We start from the raw sequence: 17820 nt of genomic DNA, 5'->3' as shown, positions 1-17820 counted from the left end.
AAACTCTTAGATGCAAAATCAATGCCCACAAGGTCAAAAATCAAAATTAAACACTTCATTTGACACCATGAAAATGAAAGTGCTGAGACCATAAAGACAAAAAAAAAAAATAGAAATGATACATCCAAATTCCAAGTTTTACATAATCCACATTAAATTCTTTCCTTAAACTTTCCCAACATGCATGCAGAATCTTACTCTTGTGTAAATATAAAGGAACGGAACAGAGTACATTCCATTGTATCATAACACATAATGCAGGCTGGCCTAGGCCATGGCCTAAGGCCTCCTAAAGTAGAAATTAATTGAGTGCAGTAAGTTTTTTTTTTTTTTTTAAATTAAAAATTAAAAAGAGAGTAAGTTACTTGCACTTTTTTTTTATCACATGTCTTATAAATTGACGTCACTGATCACAATAAATAGTTCAATACTCATTTATTCTTTTATTGAAATGTCACATGAGTTTGTATGTTTTTTATAGTAAAATTTGTAGTTATTTTAGCATTTTTTCGGCACAAAAAAAAATTATGAATTAATAGAAATACAACACCATCACCAATTCACCATTAAGTAAATGAAAAATACTAAAACTAATACAAATTTTATAATAAAAAACTTACAAATTGATGTGATAAGAATATGATTGATGTCACTCAAACTATATAATAAATGAATGTTTTGAATAACCTTTTTTGATTGGTGACACTTCAGTTTGTAAAACCTACATAGTAAGTATAATTAGCTCAATTTGGATGAATTAGTCTTATTAATTAGTAAGAATTAATAATAAATTTGAAATAAAAAAAATTATACTATAAAAAAGACAAAAATACAAAACTGGCCCTCAAACTTTTAGTTTTTGTCATTTCAGTTCTCTAACTTTAACTTTTGTCATTTTAGTCCTCTAAGTTTCAATTTTTGTCAATATAGTATTCTATTAGGTTTCTGCTATCGTTAAGTTTGACCTTTTTTTTTTAGAAAATAATTTTTGTAATTAAAAGAAAATAAAAAAAAAGCTTGGAAAAAACGAAAAAAGAAAAAGAAAACATGGAACTTTTTTTTTTGTTGCTCGGAAAATTCAGAGCAACAAACCTTAGATCTCGAGCTTTCAGTCGGTTTGGACAGACGGCTTGACTCCTCAAAGCCATCGAGAGTGCTGCTGCTGGTAGAGGTGGCACCACTCCATGACAGCGGCATGGTAGGACTAGCTCGCGCAGGCTTGGCCTTCTTCTTTATGGTGGAGTCATCGTGTCTAGGCGCCGACTTGGAACAACGCTAGCGAACAGTCTAGCCGAGGAGGAGAACAGCCTGAACAAGCTTCGGCAGAGGAGGCTGAGCTTGGAAGAGCCTTAATAGAAAATCCACCACCACCATGTCGTCAGTCATGGCCTCCTTGACCCACTCATCGTCGCTCATATTCTCACTACGACGTCGTTTCAGGGAGAGAAAAAGAAGAAGAATGAAAATCTTGTTGGTGGTGTTGTATAGTGTGTGTTTGTGTTAAATAATGGAGAGAGAGAGCAAAGAATAGGGAGATTGAGGATGAAGACTGAAGGGGACCTTCCAGTTCCATTTTTTTTTCAAGCTTTTTTTTTTTCTTTTAATTACAAAAAGTACTTAAAAAAAAGGGGTCAAACTTAATGGTAGCAGTAACTGAAACCTAACAGAATACTATTGACAACAATTGAAATTTAAAGAACTAAAATGACAAAACTGAAAGTTAGAAGACTAAAATGACAAAAGTTAAAAGTTACAGAGTCAGTTTTACATTTTTGCTTATAAAAAATAAACTAAGTATTATTTAAGTAATATTTAGATATAAAGAGGCCCTTTTAAAATTTTCACCTTAGGCCTCAAACTATCTTGAACGGCCTATGATAAAAGAGAATGCCACTCTTAGTTATTGTACCCATGGTTCTAGGGGATGACAAATCTAAAAGAGAAATTAAAAACGTGTGATGGTCACTTCACAAGTATAAGTGCTTATAGAATGTGGGGGGCAAAGGCCGGTGTTCAAGTCTCTAGGAAAGAGCTTCACACACATATACACTTAGATTAGGTTAGAGTAGAATTCTATCTTGTATAAATAAAAATAAAAATAAAAAGCCAAAACCCAACCACGTAGACAATTTGTTAAGTTTACTGTCCAAAATACAGTGATACACCAGAGTCAAACTTATGATGATCCTCAAAATAAATTAGCATAAATAATTCCAAGGTGCACATTTTTAATCACACCCAGATAACTTAAGTAACTGAACTACAAAACTTAAACATCTATCACACAACAGAAAAATCTGGGTCAAACCCAAATCTACAAAAAATATAATTTGAAAATTTGATTTGTTTTTTCTACGTTTTTGAGAAGCCTTGAAAAGCCCTAAAATATGTGCATTTATGAGAACATAACAAAGAATTTGTGCAGGTTTTTGTGTGTCATAAATGCTCTACCTTCTCATATGTGAGGGTAATCTTTCACCCTCATAAAACGTTTTTTTTTTTTTTTTTGAGAATCTCATAAAACGTTTTTGTAAGGCCTTTATGCAACCCTCACTTTTAAATAATAATAAAAAAAATAGATGAGCAAGAAATTAAAATAAGCATCAAGCAATAACAATTTAGTACAACAACTCAAGCAGCAACTTCCAACTCAGTAAACACCTACATCTAGATTACTAGTCCTCATAACACAAACAAAAATGTCCCACAAACAGCAGCAAGCTTTGTTTTTTATAGAGTTCCAGAATTTTCCAGCACTTTCAATACCATTCTTTACTTCCCACTGTACCATTTTTAGATAGTCTAGAGCGCAATGATTTCAATGTTCCACCCTTTAGTCTAGATTCACGCCATTGGTACTTTGGCCTTCCAATTAATCAAACACCATGACATCAAACATCTCCAAATTCTTCTAGAAAAGGAGCACTCAAAGAATAAGTGCTTCTCTATTTCTCTTCTCATCTTGCACAACACACATTAAGTATCCACAACAATACTCCAACCCATTAGCCGAGCCTTAGTTGTGAGTCTATTATGAATAGTCAGCCACCCTATAAAAGCTTGTTTTGAAATTGCCTTTGGAAACCGTAGTTTTTTCCACCATCCTATCTCAGGAAGCTTATTTCTGATGTTATTCCAGGTTCTTGTACAAGTGCATCTCCCTGATTGCCAAGAGTCTAGATAGGTTTGTCTCCTGCATTATTTCTATCAAACTTAACTTGCTTTCAATACCTCCTCTGATTTGGCAGGAGGCTAAACCTAGTCTCTATATTTAAAAACAATTGATACTTGGCTTCTATTGAGCTGGTTGCATCATAGATTGCCCGATATCCATATTTTGAGGAATAGGATGCCAATTTGGGTGCCATCAATCTTGCAAATTATCATTTTTGTAAAACCATTACTTGTAAAAGAGTTCAAGCATTGAAATTGTGCCTAATGCTTGTGCTTTAAGGGCTTGTTACCTAGTTTGTATATATGTGCGTGTGTGTTTAAGTTTATGTTTATATCTATATGTTTGTATGACATTTTATAATCTATATAAAACCCATCCTTCTTCTTCCAAAATAGTGACAGTTCATCTAAAATCTCTCTTTGAACAAACCACCCCAAGCCTTCTTCAATGGCATCTCCTTTTCAATGTTCTCTAACTCCATGAGGTGCTAACTACAACATGAGCTTTAAGCCAATTGGATCTAACATCTTATTTAGCAATGAACAGTTAAATACAAAAACAATTTTTAGGTGAAAACACCCACCAAACCATCTATGCTAAAATGGTTGTATTAATGTCTTCAAATCTTTTAAAAGTCATCCCTCCTTAAATCATTGGCTTCCATAAAGCAACCCATGCCTTTTGAGAATAATAACTATAGTATGCATGTTTGCATGTATTTTTTATCTTGCAAATATGTGCAAAAAATATATATAATAATTGTTTCTAACCCTCAATTCGAAGTTTACAAAAACAGTGCCACAATCCTGATGTGCATCTGCTTCCTCGAGTATTAGGGATCCTTTATAAGTGGACTTAGTAAGTGGACGCTTGAAATTTTATTGGGAGAGCATTAATTAGAATAGGTTTTGCACTTCCGTTCAAGACCTCCTAAAATTTGATGCTTTAATGAGAGAGTGAAATGTAATATGATTCCGTATGAAAATGGAGGGAGGGAAGGAGAGAGAGATTTGTGAACAAAAATGAAAAAAAAAAAAAGAAAAAAAAGATCATCTTACTGCAATGCATGTCTCACATAATGAGGGAAAGACACTCTACATTTCATATCTTTACTAAAGCGTATGAAGTTTTGTGCATGGGGTTTGTGGATGAATTTAGTAAAAAATTGATTGAAAATTTGAGATATCATGCCTAATGCTTTTATTCTAAGGGTGTTTATCTTCTTTTCTTTTTCTTTTTTTTCTTTATTTTTACCTACTTCATATATATGTGTGTGTTTTTTTGTGATACATTATATATATATGTTTATATTTATGTTTATGTTTATGTTTATATATGTATTTTTGTATGGAATTTCATAAACCTATATTAAACCCATCTTTCTTCTCCCAAAATGGTGGCAATTCACTCAAAGTCTCTCCCTAAACCAACCACCCCAAGCTTTATTACAGAGGGTAATACTTGTTGCACATAAGCTTTTATACACACCCCATTTTTTAAATTAAATCGTAACCTTTTTTATTTTTGGGAGAAGAGTTGAAATTGTGACTTTCAAGGTCAAATCTTTGACTTCAAGTCACGGTTTCAATTCAAAAATAGGATATATGTAAGACCATGTGTAATAAACACAACCCTATTTTAATGCACAAAAAATTTATGATTTGATGACATCCTTAGGCCGTTTGGTGGCTCCAATGCTTCCACATATAAACATTTTTACTTTCTCAAACACCAATGGTATTGTATAATTTAGGTAAAATCAAAATTGTCCTTAAACTAATTTCTTCAAATTCTTTGTCCAAAATTATTAGTGTAGTAGTTAATTCAAGTAAAAAAGGAGAGGGGGTGTCAATTTTAATTTTTAAGTGGTCTAGAAACAACAAATATCTTGCTAGTATCTTTTGCATTTAATGATGTAATAATACTGAGAAATTTTATTTGGAGAACTTAGAAGTTAATATATCCTATATGAGTGCATGCAACTTTAATGTAACATCCTAGCTAGTAGTAAGATATATAGCCTCAAATTTTTCTTTTGGCCGTTGATGAGATTAATAATTATCTCTACACGTGAAAAAAAATTACTCATAAAATATATAAGAGAACAAATAATTAGAATGCATTCATCATAATCCTTATCCTTCTGCCAGTGTAATGTTGTAATTTATTCAAGCAATCATGGACGCTTTGTTTTCCACTTCTTTTCCTCCATGTTTCTCGGAAGTCTCCACATCTCTTATTGTGTGAAAGTTTCACCAAGAGAAAAAGTTTGGTGATTCTTATGAAAATAAAAGTGTATTAATAGGTGCTATTATAATTAGTTCGTGATAGATTGAGGCACACAAGTAACATTTTGTATTGAGTATCAGTGAAATTGTGTGGAAAATGCAAAGCCATGAAATCGAAAGAAGTTTCTTTTAAAGGTATTTTCCCTGGTTCATTCTTGTACTTTATTTCTTTCCATCACAGCAAGGTAAAGAAAGTCTGGTTGATTACAAGACAGTTTGAATTTCTTTGAATGTGAATAAAAAGCCAACTTTTTTAGTTTCATTTTATTATTATAACAGTATTTTCAGCCACTTTCATCAATTAATGCCAATTTTTTATTCTTTTTTATTAGCTGAACGCCAGAGCACCACAATAACTCATCCTTCATTGAAGCTAAACTAAACTCTAGCCTTATTGAAACAAAGTCAGATTAAAAAATCGAGACACATTGCAATCAAATCCCACTTTCACTTTGAAGAATTTTAGTTTATTTAGCTAAATGGCAATGTCAAGTTAGATTATTAATGAGATGAGATGAAATGTCCATGACAGCTCAAGTATTTTGTTGTGAATTCCCATACGCAGTAACCCCATGCTATCCTTAATGTCTAAAATTTGAAGATCACGTAAAGACAGACCACCACATTCCAGCAATATTTTATGTTTTTTCAACATAGGAGAAATAGAATTATGTGACTTGCCCAGGAGAAACACAGGCAAATCCCAGGCCCATTCCTTCATTAACATCCCTGTAAACACAGGCAGAGCCTAGGCCCATTTTCTCCTATTTCAAGATAGGAGAAATAGAATTATGGTTTCAAAATAGAAGATGTGGGTGTAAAGCAAAAGTGAGAATTATAATTACCGGCTAGATTAGCCAGCTACCTCTATTAACATTTTTCCTGCATATCAAATTTAAAATTCTAAAGACATGCTCCTATATCCATTTTCTTCTTTGCAAGAAAACAAAATTTCCATCACAAAACATTTGTAAAGCTATCTTCTATATATAATACCAAGAGGAAAAATGCAGGAACTTTTTTTTATTAACTTGGCCGGGAAGTACTATCATCATCACCATCTAGAATAAGTTTGACTCCATTGTTCCTAAGAGAATTGACAATGGCCCAGATCTTAGTGCGGTTCTTAAAGCCTTTCTTCTCTACTTCCTTGTTTAAATCAACATGAATCCCTCTGCCCTGCCCCTGTTCAAGACCCTCCACCCTGAGTCGCATAGCCAACACCTCTCCAACAACAGAGGCTGCCTTTGCATTGCAAGACCGACCACACTCAAGTGAGTCCTTGATAGAATGTTCAACTGTTGATGCTGTTACAACAATTCGTCCATTATTTCTGTCCACCACATTTGCCGTAATGTACTTTATAGATATGAACAACCGCAGCACATATCGCTTTAAAACCGTCATCCTTTGACAGTCCTGATGTTATTGTTAACAATAAATCAATTTGACGTCAAATTACATTTTAGTCAAAATATTTGTCCACAAAGAAATGAATCATATAATTAACAGGTTGGCATAGCAAGATAGAAGTTCTGTTTAGATCCACCAAAGTAACAGTTATGGTCTGATGAAGAACCACAAGAAAAAAGCAACAAGAAAGAATAAAGTTTTCCCTTTCAAAACCAAAACAAAAATCCTGGTGTATCTCCCCCCCCCCCCTCCCTGGGACGGGGGAGAGAGAGAGAGAAAGATCAAATGATGGAATTTCCACTGAGAAATGAGGCAGAAATAATACAGATGGTTCACACAGGCTTTATATATTGCTGAATATGTCAAAGATTACATCTGTTCTCCAAGAAATCTCTGTATCTAATAAGGTACGAACACCTTTCAACTTGTGTTGATGTTATTCTAGTACGATATAATAATTTGAAAAGAAAAAAACAAAACAAACAACAAACAACAATCAAAAGTACCCACAAAAAGGGTAGATGTTATTAGGGAAGACTACAGCACAGTAGTTTTGGTAACCAAGGCATTAATCAATTGGATGGTTGATATATGAATGGAATCACAAGAACATATCCTGAAATCATTTGCTCCAAAAACTCGCCCAACCTCACCTTTAGGTTACAATTAACTTGCTCCCTCCACTCATTGGGGCAGGAAAATCCACTCCGTTTGGCACCAGGGGGTTGGTAAATTGCCACTACTACACAGGCATTGCAATTAAGCAACTCATATTCACCAAGAACGAAGAGGCATTTTATATAAACATGATTCCACTAAAATAATGAAATTCTATAGCTGTAAGGCCAGCAGTCTGTCTATGGTTTGAAGGTTTTAAAGAAAAAATTTCAGACTATGCTCCAATAATATAGGAGAAAGAGATCCTTAAATATTCCAGGCATACCAAGACCTAAAAGGAGGCAGTAAATCTAAAGGCATGAGATTAAATAACAAAACCATAATAGGTGGACCCATAAAAGTAAATCTGAAGGCTCTAATAATGCTATCTCTAAAAATGAGTCAATATAACTACCAGGGTGGCATTTAGCCATATATTAAAGTTCGGTTTAGATCCTATAAAGGAATAATTGTGGCTGTATATACAACAAATTTGAGGGAGGGGCCCAGCTAATCTTGCATTAGGCCTTAGGTTTGCTATACGTCTTCCTAAAGATAAACATTATGGAATCACCTCCCAACCAACTAGATCAAGCTAGATGAATTCAGATAAAATACCAAAACCATGTTATAGGTATACTGAAAATAGCACTTGAGACCACCATGTAAACAAATCAAATTTATAATGCAAGTAAAAATATAGAATAAGGAAGCTCTACTCATCCTGCAAACATCTATGGAAAAATAAAAGAAAGCAAAACAAACAGAATGCTGCCTTCCTAATGAAGCCATCCCAAAACTTTGAAGAAATAACAGGAAACAAAATCTATGAAGAAAAAAAATGTAACTTAAATGTAAGCTAATTCCTATGCGGAGCTTAGCCTTTTCCTTTACTCACGGAGCAACTCAAGCTATCACAAACAGCAAGAAGTTCTTTCACCAGAACTCTGTAAGTAATACAAATTGAACCAAAATAACTGATCGTTCATATAAAAATTTAATTAATTAAGTAAATAAATAAATTTTTTAATTATATAATTAAATCAATAAAATAAGAGAGGATAGCAATACCTATGCTATTTGAACAAAGGATACAGATCAGGTTGACACTCTAGATGCAAATTCCTAATGCTTTCAATTGAAAGAATAAGAGAACAGCAGGTATAAACATATATATACCTCTGTGTACAACAAAAAAGATAACCTTTCTCAGCATCAAAATTCCAATTTTGAGAAAATGGGCTAAAATTTTTTATGTAAGCTTAACCACCCTTTTACACATTCTTGAAGTCATTGAAGGAGGCCACTAAAACTCTTAGATGCAAAATCAAGGCCCACATAGTCAGAAATCAAAGTTAAAATCACTTCATTTGACACCCATGATAGTGATGAAACCATAAAGAACAGAAAATAGAAATGATACATCCAAATTCCAGGATTTAGATAATCCATATTAAAATTCTTTCCTCAAACTTTCCCAACATGCAGAATCTTAATTGAAAATATAAAGGATGTGAACATAGTACATTCCATTGTGTCATAGTACATATGAGTCGTATGATCAAAGAGAATGGCACTTTTAGTACTTGTACTCATGAATCTAGGGGATAATAAATCTAAGAGAGAAATTGAAAACATAAGTAAAAGCCAAAACTCAACCACATAGACAATTTGCAAAGAAAGTTTCATGTCCAAAATACAGTGATATATTCCCAAAATAAATTATCATCAATAATTCCAAGCTGCACATTTTTAATCACACCCAGATAACTTCAGTTACTGAACTGCAAAACTTAAGCATCTATTGCATCGTCAGAAAAATCTAAATCTATTGCATCGTCAGAAAAATCTAAGTCAAACCCAAATCAACAATACCACATACTTAGGAAAATAGATTGAGAGCAAGAGAATCATAATAAAACTAGTGGTAAAAAAAAAATTTATATATATTGAAAAGAATGAATATTTTGTTACTTTATTATGGTTGTCGAACCTACAATATTATGTTTCAATACCTAGAAAGGAACACAGTTTATAGCACATCAATAAGAGGATAAGACTACATCAAATGAGTCAATGAATGAAGAAGAAAGCATAAAAATCTTAAACAAACTTGATGGTTATGATTGCAACTCTTGTCCATTTGCATCCATTCTAAGAATAAGGATGCGTTTCAAAATGTAGTTCAATTCAAGATGATTAGCTCCCTATGATAACTACTACAAACCAAAGCAATTGGCACCCACATTCTTAAAAATCACTTTCCCGTGTAAATTGCATGAAAAAAGCTACCACAAACTAGGAAGCAAAAAACATAACAATTCATAAAAATTTAGACCATCCTCCCCTCCCCACCCAAAAATAATAAAAATAAAAATCATATTAGCAGCTTTAAAGGAATAGAAGACCTAATTGGGGCTATTATACAATTGGGTTTTAACAACTTCTCCAAAAAAATAAAAATAATTGGGTTTTAACTTTTAAGGGATCTCCACACAAGTGTTGGTATTTTACTTTGTCTACATCAAAGTAAAGTGGGTGACATGATAAAAGCCACTATTACTTAAAGTAGCTTGCAAGAAGCACACCCCAAACAAGATTTGGTTTTGTCTTTGAGAAGTGAAGTAATAAAGACTAAAGAGAAAAAAGTTTGATTGAAAAAACAGAAAGACAGTAATGCAAGTGTCAAAGAAAGACAATGCAGAGGAAGATATTGAAGTGAAGAGCAGTACAGTTAAATTTTAATTGTAATGGTGAAAAATTAAAACAATGTAAAAACAAAGCCAGGGAAGAACACTAGCTGCAGATACACTTGATGAGGAAACACACAAAGTCTATTGATGAAGAAGCCAAACCATGACGAGTCCAGAACTCCTAAAACATGTCTTTAAAGCATTAGATTGGAATTTTTCATTTTCAAAGTTGAAATAAAACCTGGGTTTCAAAAAGACAAGTTCACCAAATTCCTGGAAAACGTGAATTTGGGTCTTTTGACACTGCCAAAAAATACTACTACCCAAGAATCTAGAGATTTCCAGCTTCACCCACCTAAAACTTTTAACCCTTTTCATTTTCTCTTCCCCATGCCTAAAAATCAACTTCACCCAACATTCAAATCTCCCTCTGTATTAGCTAACCTATACATTGAAGAAACTCTCTTCATATATCAAGATTAACAACCAATATTCATGCAATAATTAAACCTCTCAGCTTTACTGGTGCATGCAATAATTTCTAAATTGAAAAAAAAAATTGTTCAAAATTTTCATTATATCATACAAAAAGTTTCCTTTGTCTATGATTATTACGTTGTCAAAAAAAAAGAAGGGCATTTTAGAATACTCTCTCTCTCTGTATCACGACAAATCTGCAACAAGTTGAAGAAAATACCAGGTATTTCATTCGTTAATCATATTCTCATCATCCAGACAAAAGAAATAAAAAAAAAAAAATGCTATTTTTCTGAGCAAACTACAGCAAGTTACAAAAAGAAAATTTTTCTTTACTTTATCCATTATTTTCTCAGTACCCAAACAAAATATATTGCAGAGAAGGAGAGAGATTAAAAAAAAAACTTACAAAATCATCGAACCAAGCAGTGGATTTGGTTTGGGTTGCAAGCGGGTCCAAACTGATTTGGAGAGAGTGAACAGTGAAACCCGAAGGAATGAAAAGAAAAGAAAAGGCTGAAATGAAATTGTAAAGAGTGGCAGGATTGAAAAATTTTGAGATCTTTAGGGGTTTTAGTGATGGAATGTTGATGATGAGTAACACGGCGTCGTATCAAAACCCCTTAAAAAAAAAAAAAAAAAAAAAAATCAGTCCGACCTAATCACATCAAAACCACAGTAGTTGTTTGCCAGATATACCCTTTCAAAGGCTCATAATTTAGGCAAAAAGGGTATATATCAGCCAATCAAGTCTCATACGCAACCACACAGTGTTTGTTGTTGTTGTGGTGTCGGACTTTTTATACAAAAGTTAAGTCTTGAAAAAGAAACACTCCTCAGGTTCTGAGCCACGTGGAAGTATGACACTCTTATAAATATATACATCATCATTCCCATTCCCTAACACCCAATACCCTTCTCTATCTCTCCCTTCTCTTTTATATATAACCTAATAAACACCACCAACAAAATCCTCTTTACCTCCACTTTTGGCTTCTATTTCATCCAAAACCCTAGATCTCAAATTCCTCCACCACCCACCCCCCCTCTTCTCGCTCTTCGCCTCCTCCTCCTCCTCCTCCGATCTCCGCAACAAAGGTTCGTCTCTCTAATACCCGATTGCGCTGTTTCTCTTTTCGATTCATCCAACTGATTTGATTTTCGTTATAGCGTTGTTCATGATTGGGGTTTTTTTTTGTTTTAGGTTGAAGATGGTGTCGGACGCGAGCAAGAAGAAGGCGGCGCAGAAGAAGGCGGCGGCGGCGGCCAAGAGAGGAGGAAAGGCAGCCGCGACTTCGTCGAAATCGGCGGCGGCGGCGGCGGATTCGCAGAACGGAGCGGAGAAGTTGGCGAATGGGGTCGAGGCGCTTCTGATTTCCGATCGGACTTGCACTGGTGTGCTCTGCTCGCATCCTCTCTCCCGAGATATCCGCGTAAGTCTCTCTCTCTCTCTCTCCTTCTCCGATCGATGAGCTCGTGCCTGTTGATTGATGGAATTGAATCTGAAATCCTAGGGCTTTGTTGATAAACTGTTTTTTGTGATTTAATGTGTGAACGAAGTTTTGTGTGATGTTATGCTTGGAAAGTAGTAGTTATTGAAATGTATTCATGGGAGAGAAAAAAAAATCGGATTTTGGTAGGTGGGTTTTTGTATTGATAAGTAAAAAGCTTGCATTAGTTGTTCATATCTGATTAATTATGAAGAAAATTTGCTCTTTATTACTAAAGAGTGTTGTTTTAAGCTTGAAAAAAAGGGTTGTTTTTAAACAAACATTGGCCTTTTACTTTGGTGTCTGTTCTACACTGCTTGTATTCTTTGTATGAAGTTGAGTCTGGTAGGATTTAGGGAATTTAAGCTTTTCCATATTTGGTGAAGGTTCAAAAGAGAGTTGTTCTCTTATACCTTTTGTATTTTTTTGAAATTTTTTTTTTATTGAAGTTTGTCGTAATGCCTATTCTTAGATTAATTTATAGAGCCTCCAACTCTTTTGGAAAGTTCAATCTGTGCCTTATAAGCATTAGATACATGTGATTTGAGTTCATGATATGTATAGTAAAATTCAGAGTTTGATTCCTCCCTTTCACACCCAATTTTTGCATTTTTATTCTTTAAAGTTGATTTTGTTGCTCGTTTTTTTATTTTCTTCAAGTTTATTATTAGGTTTGAATGGTCTTATTTTTAGAAGTAGTCTTGATCATGGTTTTGGAAGGATATGATTAACCTGTGTTGTTGATACACTTTGGTGTTGGTGAATAGTTTTGTAATACATAGATTATGTACAAAAGAATTCTGGTATACCTATTACAGAATGCAACTCTTTGGGAATATTACACTATATTCTGAGGGAATGGGTACAAACCAAATGTACGACATCAATTACCTAGTATAATTTTTTAGAAAAAGACTAATATTTCCAAATGATGCGAAGCCTAAGATAATAAATTAGCCTTATATATTTAATATCAATCTAAGTATTTGAAGTTGACATTAATAAAGTAATGTCAATATTGCATGTTGTATTTTGTGAGCTTTCTCAATTAACTTGTGAAGCAATTAAAAAATATATATAAAAAAAAGAACTTGTTGACCTCGCTGATTGTTGGAGGGGGAAATGTTTCCAATGGATTTTTATGGTTCAAAAAGTTCAATTAAGGTTTCCTAGGCAGTATAAGTTATTGGGTCTGTAGATGACTATACAGAACTAAAAATATAATGGATGTCCTTGCTATAGCAAGTCTCACTTTTAGCTTATTGTTGCTAGCTTGGTGCACCTAGACAAACATCTAGTTGAGCAGCTGGGTCTGTCACCAGGACCTCTATGTTTCCAGGGTCAGTTGCTTGAAAATCCCAATGTGAATATAATCCACTATTCATCCTTGTTGGAACTCCTTGGAGGAGGTAATATTGTATGGGAAGAAAATTTCTGCATACCTGTTATTAGTCGTGTGTGTCATTAGAATAAGCAATGTTGATGATTAACTGACTTGTTTATTCATTGCAGATAGAGTCTTTATCTGTTACTTTTCATGGACATGATCTAATAGTGGATTCTGAGCTGGAGCTTAACTATGGCAGGTTCGTAATTTTCTAGTTACTTTATTATTCGTCTTGTGGGGGCCATTTATGGATGCATGTAGCTAATGTTCATAAAATTTTATGTCTTCAGACGTTATGGTTTGCTTGGGTTAAATGGGTGTGGAAAATCTACACTTCTTACTGCAATAGGATGTCGAGAGCTTCCAATTCCTGAGCACATGGATATTTATCATCTCTCGAGGGAGATTGAAGCTTCTGACTTATCTTCACTTGAGGCTGTCATGGAATGTGATGAGGAGAGGTTGAAATTGGAAAGAGAAGCTGAAACTTTGGCTGCACAGGTGTGTAATGTGTTAAATTTACATAGTATTTTAGTGCCTGTTAATTGTTGAGCATTTCTTGTGACTTCAATATACTTCTGGCTCTAGGATGATGGGGGTGGTGAAGCTCTTGAACGCATTTACGAACGTCTAGAAGCCATGGATGCAGCAACTGCAGAGAAACGTGCAGCTGAAATCTTGTTTGGTCTGGGATTCAATAAGCAGATGCAGGCAAAGAAAACTCGTGATTTTTCAGGAGGATGGAGAATGAGGATTGCTTTAGCACGGGCTCTCTTTATGAATCCAACCATCCTGTTGCTTGATGAACCTACCAATCATCTTGGTAAGTCTTTTTGATGCAAGTATTGTGTACAGTATTAAATTTTTTTTTTTTCACAACTGCAGGTTTTTCTTCTTTTTTTCAATTGCTAGGCATATGTTTGTAGGGGCAACTTTTTCTTATTTGTAGCTGTTTTTTTTTTTTCCTCTTCTTTGGTAAGTTTTGAAGAACCTCTGTTGGGTTCTTTCGTCATAACTCTAGTTTAAACAAAATCCATAATTTTTCGATCCTGGAGGTGGGCCTATTCATTGTGTTTGTAGGATTCTAGTATGATGAGCCAAATTGTATGCTTCTAGAGTATTGGTATCTTCACTAACTAGCAATTAATTGACTGTTGCATCAGGAAAAATTAATAAATTATAGCTGGCATTATGTCAAAGTGAATATTGGATGGTATCTAAACAAAGCTAGAATGCCATTTTTAGGTGCTTCATATTGGCATTATGTCACAAGTAATATATTTTGTTTGCACATCTGTTGCTGGTCTGCAGCTTCCTCCCCCTATTCAGCCTGTTTGTTGCCTATTAGCCCCTTCCAGTACACCAAGGGAGTTATATTCTACTATACCATAGAATTTTCTCCTTTTCCTTTGGCAATCCTTGTGTCTGAGAACACAGATATTTCCAACTTGAATAGATTCACAGCTCTTTAATTTGTTTAATAGCATTTGTCCTTTTGTTTTATTCTGTGGTTGAAAAAAATGGACTAGTTGGGTCGTAATTATTAATTTTTTTTTCTGGGATACAGATCTAGAGGCTTGTGTCTGGTTGGAGGAAACTTTGAAGAAGTTTGATCGCATCCTGGTTGTGGTATCACACTCCCAGGACTTCCTGAACGGTGTCTGCACAAACATTATCCACATGCAAAACAAGGCATTGAAGATTTACACTGGTAACTATGATCAATATGTTCAGACCCGTTCTGAACTGGAAGAGAACCAGATGAAACAGTACAAGTGGGAGCAGGAGCAGATCGCGTCAATGAAGGAATATATTGCTCGATTTGGGCACGGATCAGCAAAACTAGCTCGACAAGCACAGAGCAAAGAGAAAACATTGGCAAAAATGGAGCGAGGTGGACTTACTGAGAAGGTTGCAAGAGACAAGGTATTGGTCTTCCGCTTTGTTGATGTCGGGAAGCTTCCTCCTCCTGTACTTCAATTTGTGGAAGTAGCATTCGGTTATACACCTGATAATCTCATCTACAAGAACCTTGACTTTGGGGTAGATTTGGACTCAAGGGTAGCTCTGGTTGGTCCCAATGGAGCTGGTAAGAGTACACTGCTGAAGCTGATGACAGGTGACGTGGTTCCCACTGATGGCATGGTTCGGCGGCATAATCACCTTAGAATTGCACAGTTCCATCAACATTTGGCTGAGAAACTTGACTTGGAGTTGTCTGCCCTTCAGTATATGATTAGAGAGTACCCAGGAAATGAGGAAGAGAAAATGAGGGCAGCAATTGGGAAATTTGGACTGACTGGTAAAGCCCAGGTGATGCCTATGAAGAATTTATCAGATGGGCAAAGGAGCCGGGTGATCTTTGCGTGGTTGGCGTACAGACAACCTCAGATGCTGTTGCTGGATGAGCCAACTAACCACTTGGATATTGAGACCATTGACTCACTGGCTGAGGCATTGAATGAGTGGGATGGGGGTTTGGTTCTTGTTAGCCATGATTTCAGGCTTATTAACCAGGTTGCCCATGAGATATGGGTGTGTGAGAATCAAGCTGTTACCCGGTGGGAGGGTGATATTATGGACTTCAAGGCGCATCTCAAGCGAAGGGCTGGTTTATCTGATTGAAGCCTTTAGGGGGGGTGGATCCATCATTTGAGAGTATTATTAGTAAACCCTAGCTTTTACTTAATATTACGGTTTAAGACAGGGATTAGCGCATCTGAGTGAGTTCTTCTCAGTGTGGCTTTTGCTGAAAGCCAACGAGCAGAATGGGTCATGAAGGCTTCGTTATTCTGATTATTGTTTCATGCTGACAGGTTCCATGACCCCTTGCTCGTCTAGGTGATATTTTTGTATTTCGTCATTTATCTTTGTGCTTCTATTATTACTTGGTTGTTGACCAAATATTTTAACAATATTTATTTGTGATGGTCATAACGCATATTTGAACCATCTTGTACCTGTGGTTTCCTCGAGGATGATATGTACTGGAGAGCGTATTTGCTATATTATTTTAGCCCTATTGTCCTTGCACTGAAATTTTATGGGGAAATTTGATGTTGAAAAAGGTATTAAAGTGGAACGAGGTGTTTTCTTTTTTGAATACATGCCCTTCCCTCATTCTTCATATGTTACTGGGAATAGAGTGTATATCATAATTAGAATTTTATGTTATGGACCTAATCGTTTATAGTGTCATTTGAGGTTCTATGCCTTTTTTAGAACTGTAAAAATGGATGGAGCAATCAATGGAACAGTAATAGTAGTCGTTTTATTACGCTATTAGATAAATTTGTTCATTTTATGAATGTGAGAGGGAGCAAAATATAAATGAAAGTTACATTATATGGGAAAATATATTTTATAAGATTGTCTCATGAAATAACCTCATAATCTAGGGTTTGGTTGTAGCAGCGCAAAATCTAGGGGTTGGATGTAGCAGCGCAATACGTTCCTTTCTGTGATCTATTCTTTGCACTAGGCACTTGTGTTCTCCATCATTCACTTATAGATTAATCACATCTTTCTTTTTGATATAATGTATTCATTTCATGTCTATTCGAACCAAGCCTCTCTCTCTTTACAGATCTTTCACGTGGTTGCACATTTTATACTCCAAAACCAGATAGGACAAAGGTAGCATTCTATCACTCACACAAGCTCTTAAATCCAAAAAGATAGCAACCAATCCAAAAGGCAATAGTTGTAAATTGAGTCGAACTCTACAATAATGCTCCAATCTAGAAACATGAGGTTATTATTTGAGCTAAACTCTACACCACAAACAACATTTACAAACCTCAAAAGTATAATCAGACTGAAACGGTTCATAAACACAAATGGACTTAAACCTCTCACAAACATGAACTATCATAACTTGCGTAACACAAAAATAAATAAATAATAATAAAAAAATTAAAAATCTCAATACCCTCTTAACAAACTTAAAAATATGAACTATCATAACTTGCGTAACACAAAAATAAATAAATAATAATAAAAAAATTAAAAATCTCAATACCCTCTTAACAAACTTAAAAATGAGACTTTACCATCCAGTCCATCCTTAAACCCCAATACACCCCATGATGCTTACTTACCATCCTCAAACCCCAACCCAATAGTGCTTTTGTACTCAAAAAATAAGCAAGCCATCTACTCAAATATATTGGTCTCATACATATTGGTCTATCCAAAAGAACTACAAAACTAATATTCAAAAAAACCTCCACCATGTTTT

General features: G+C 34.7%; 2 protein-coding genes across 2 annotated transcripts; one reads left to right on the top strand and one right to left on the bottom strand.

Annotated features, from left to right (window-relative positions):
- Positions 1 to 6281: 6281 nt before the first annotated feature.
- LOC142607619 (large ribosomal subunit protein uL18c) lies at positions 6282 to 11274 on the bottom strand. Its single transcript, XM_075779173.1, has 2 exons — positions 11113 to 11274; positions 6282 to 6882 (listed from the first exon to the last, which is right to left on the bottom strand). The coding sequence occupies exon 2, from the start codon at positions 6868 to 6870 to the stop codon at positions 6490 to 6492; it is 381 nt and encodes a 126-aa protein (XP_075635288.1). The 5' UTR covers positions 6871 to 6882; positions 11113 to 11274; the 3' UTR covers positions 6282 to 6489.
- A 282-nt stretch (positions 11275 to 11556) lies between these two features.
- Positions 11557 to 16662, top strand: LOC142607618 (ABC transporter F family member 1). The gene is made up of 6 exons (XM_075779172.1): positions 11557 to 11801; positions 11908 to 12136; positions 13706 to 13779; positions 13871 to 14081; positions 14169 to 14403; positions 15148 to 16662. The coding sequence occupies exons 2-6, from the start codon at positions 11915 to 11917 to the stop codon at positions 16203 to 16205; spliced, it is 1800 nt and encodes a 599-aa protein (XP_075635287.1). The 5' UTR covers positions 11557 to 11801; positions 11908 to 11914; the 3' UTR covers positions 16206 to 16662.
- The last annotated feature ends 1158 nt before the right edge of the window (positions 16663 to 17820 follow it).

Source organism: Castanea sativa, chromosome 8, assembly GCF_040712315.1.
Source record: "Castanea sativa cultivar Marrone di Chiusa Pesio chromosome 8, ASM4071231v1".
In the NCBI taxonomy this organism is placed as follows: Eukaryota; Viridiplantae; Streptophyta; class Magnoliopsida; order Fagales; family Fagaceae; genus Castanea; species Castanea sativa.
This window is presented reverse-complemented; position numbering and strand designations above follow the sequence as displayed.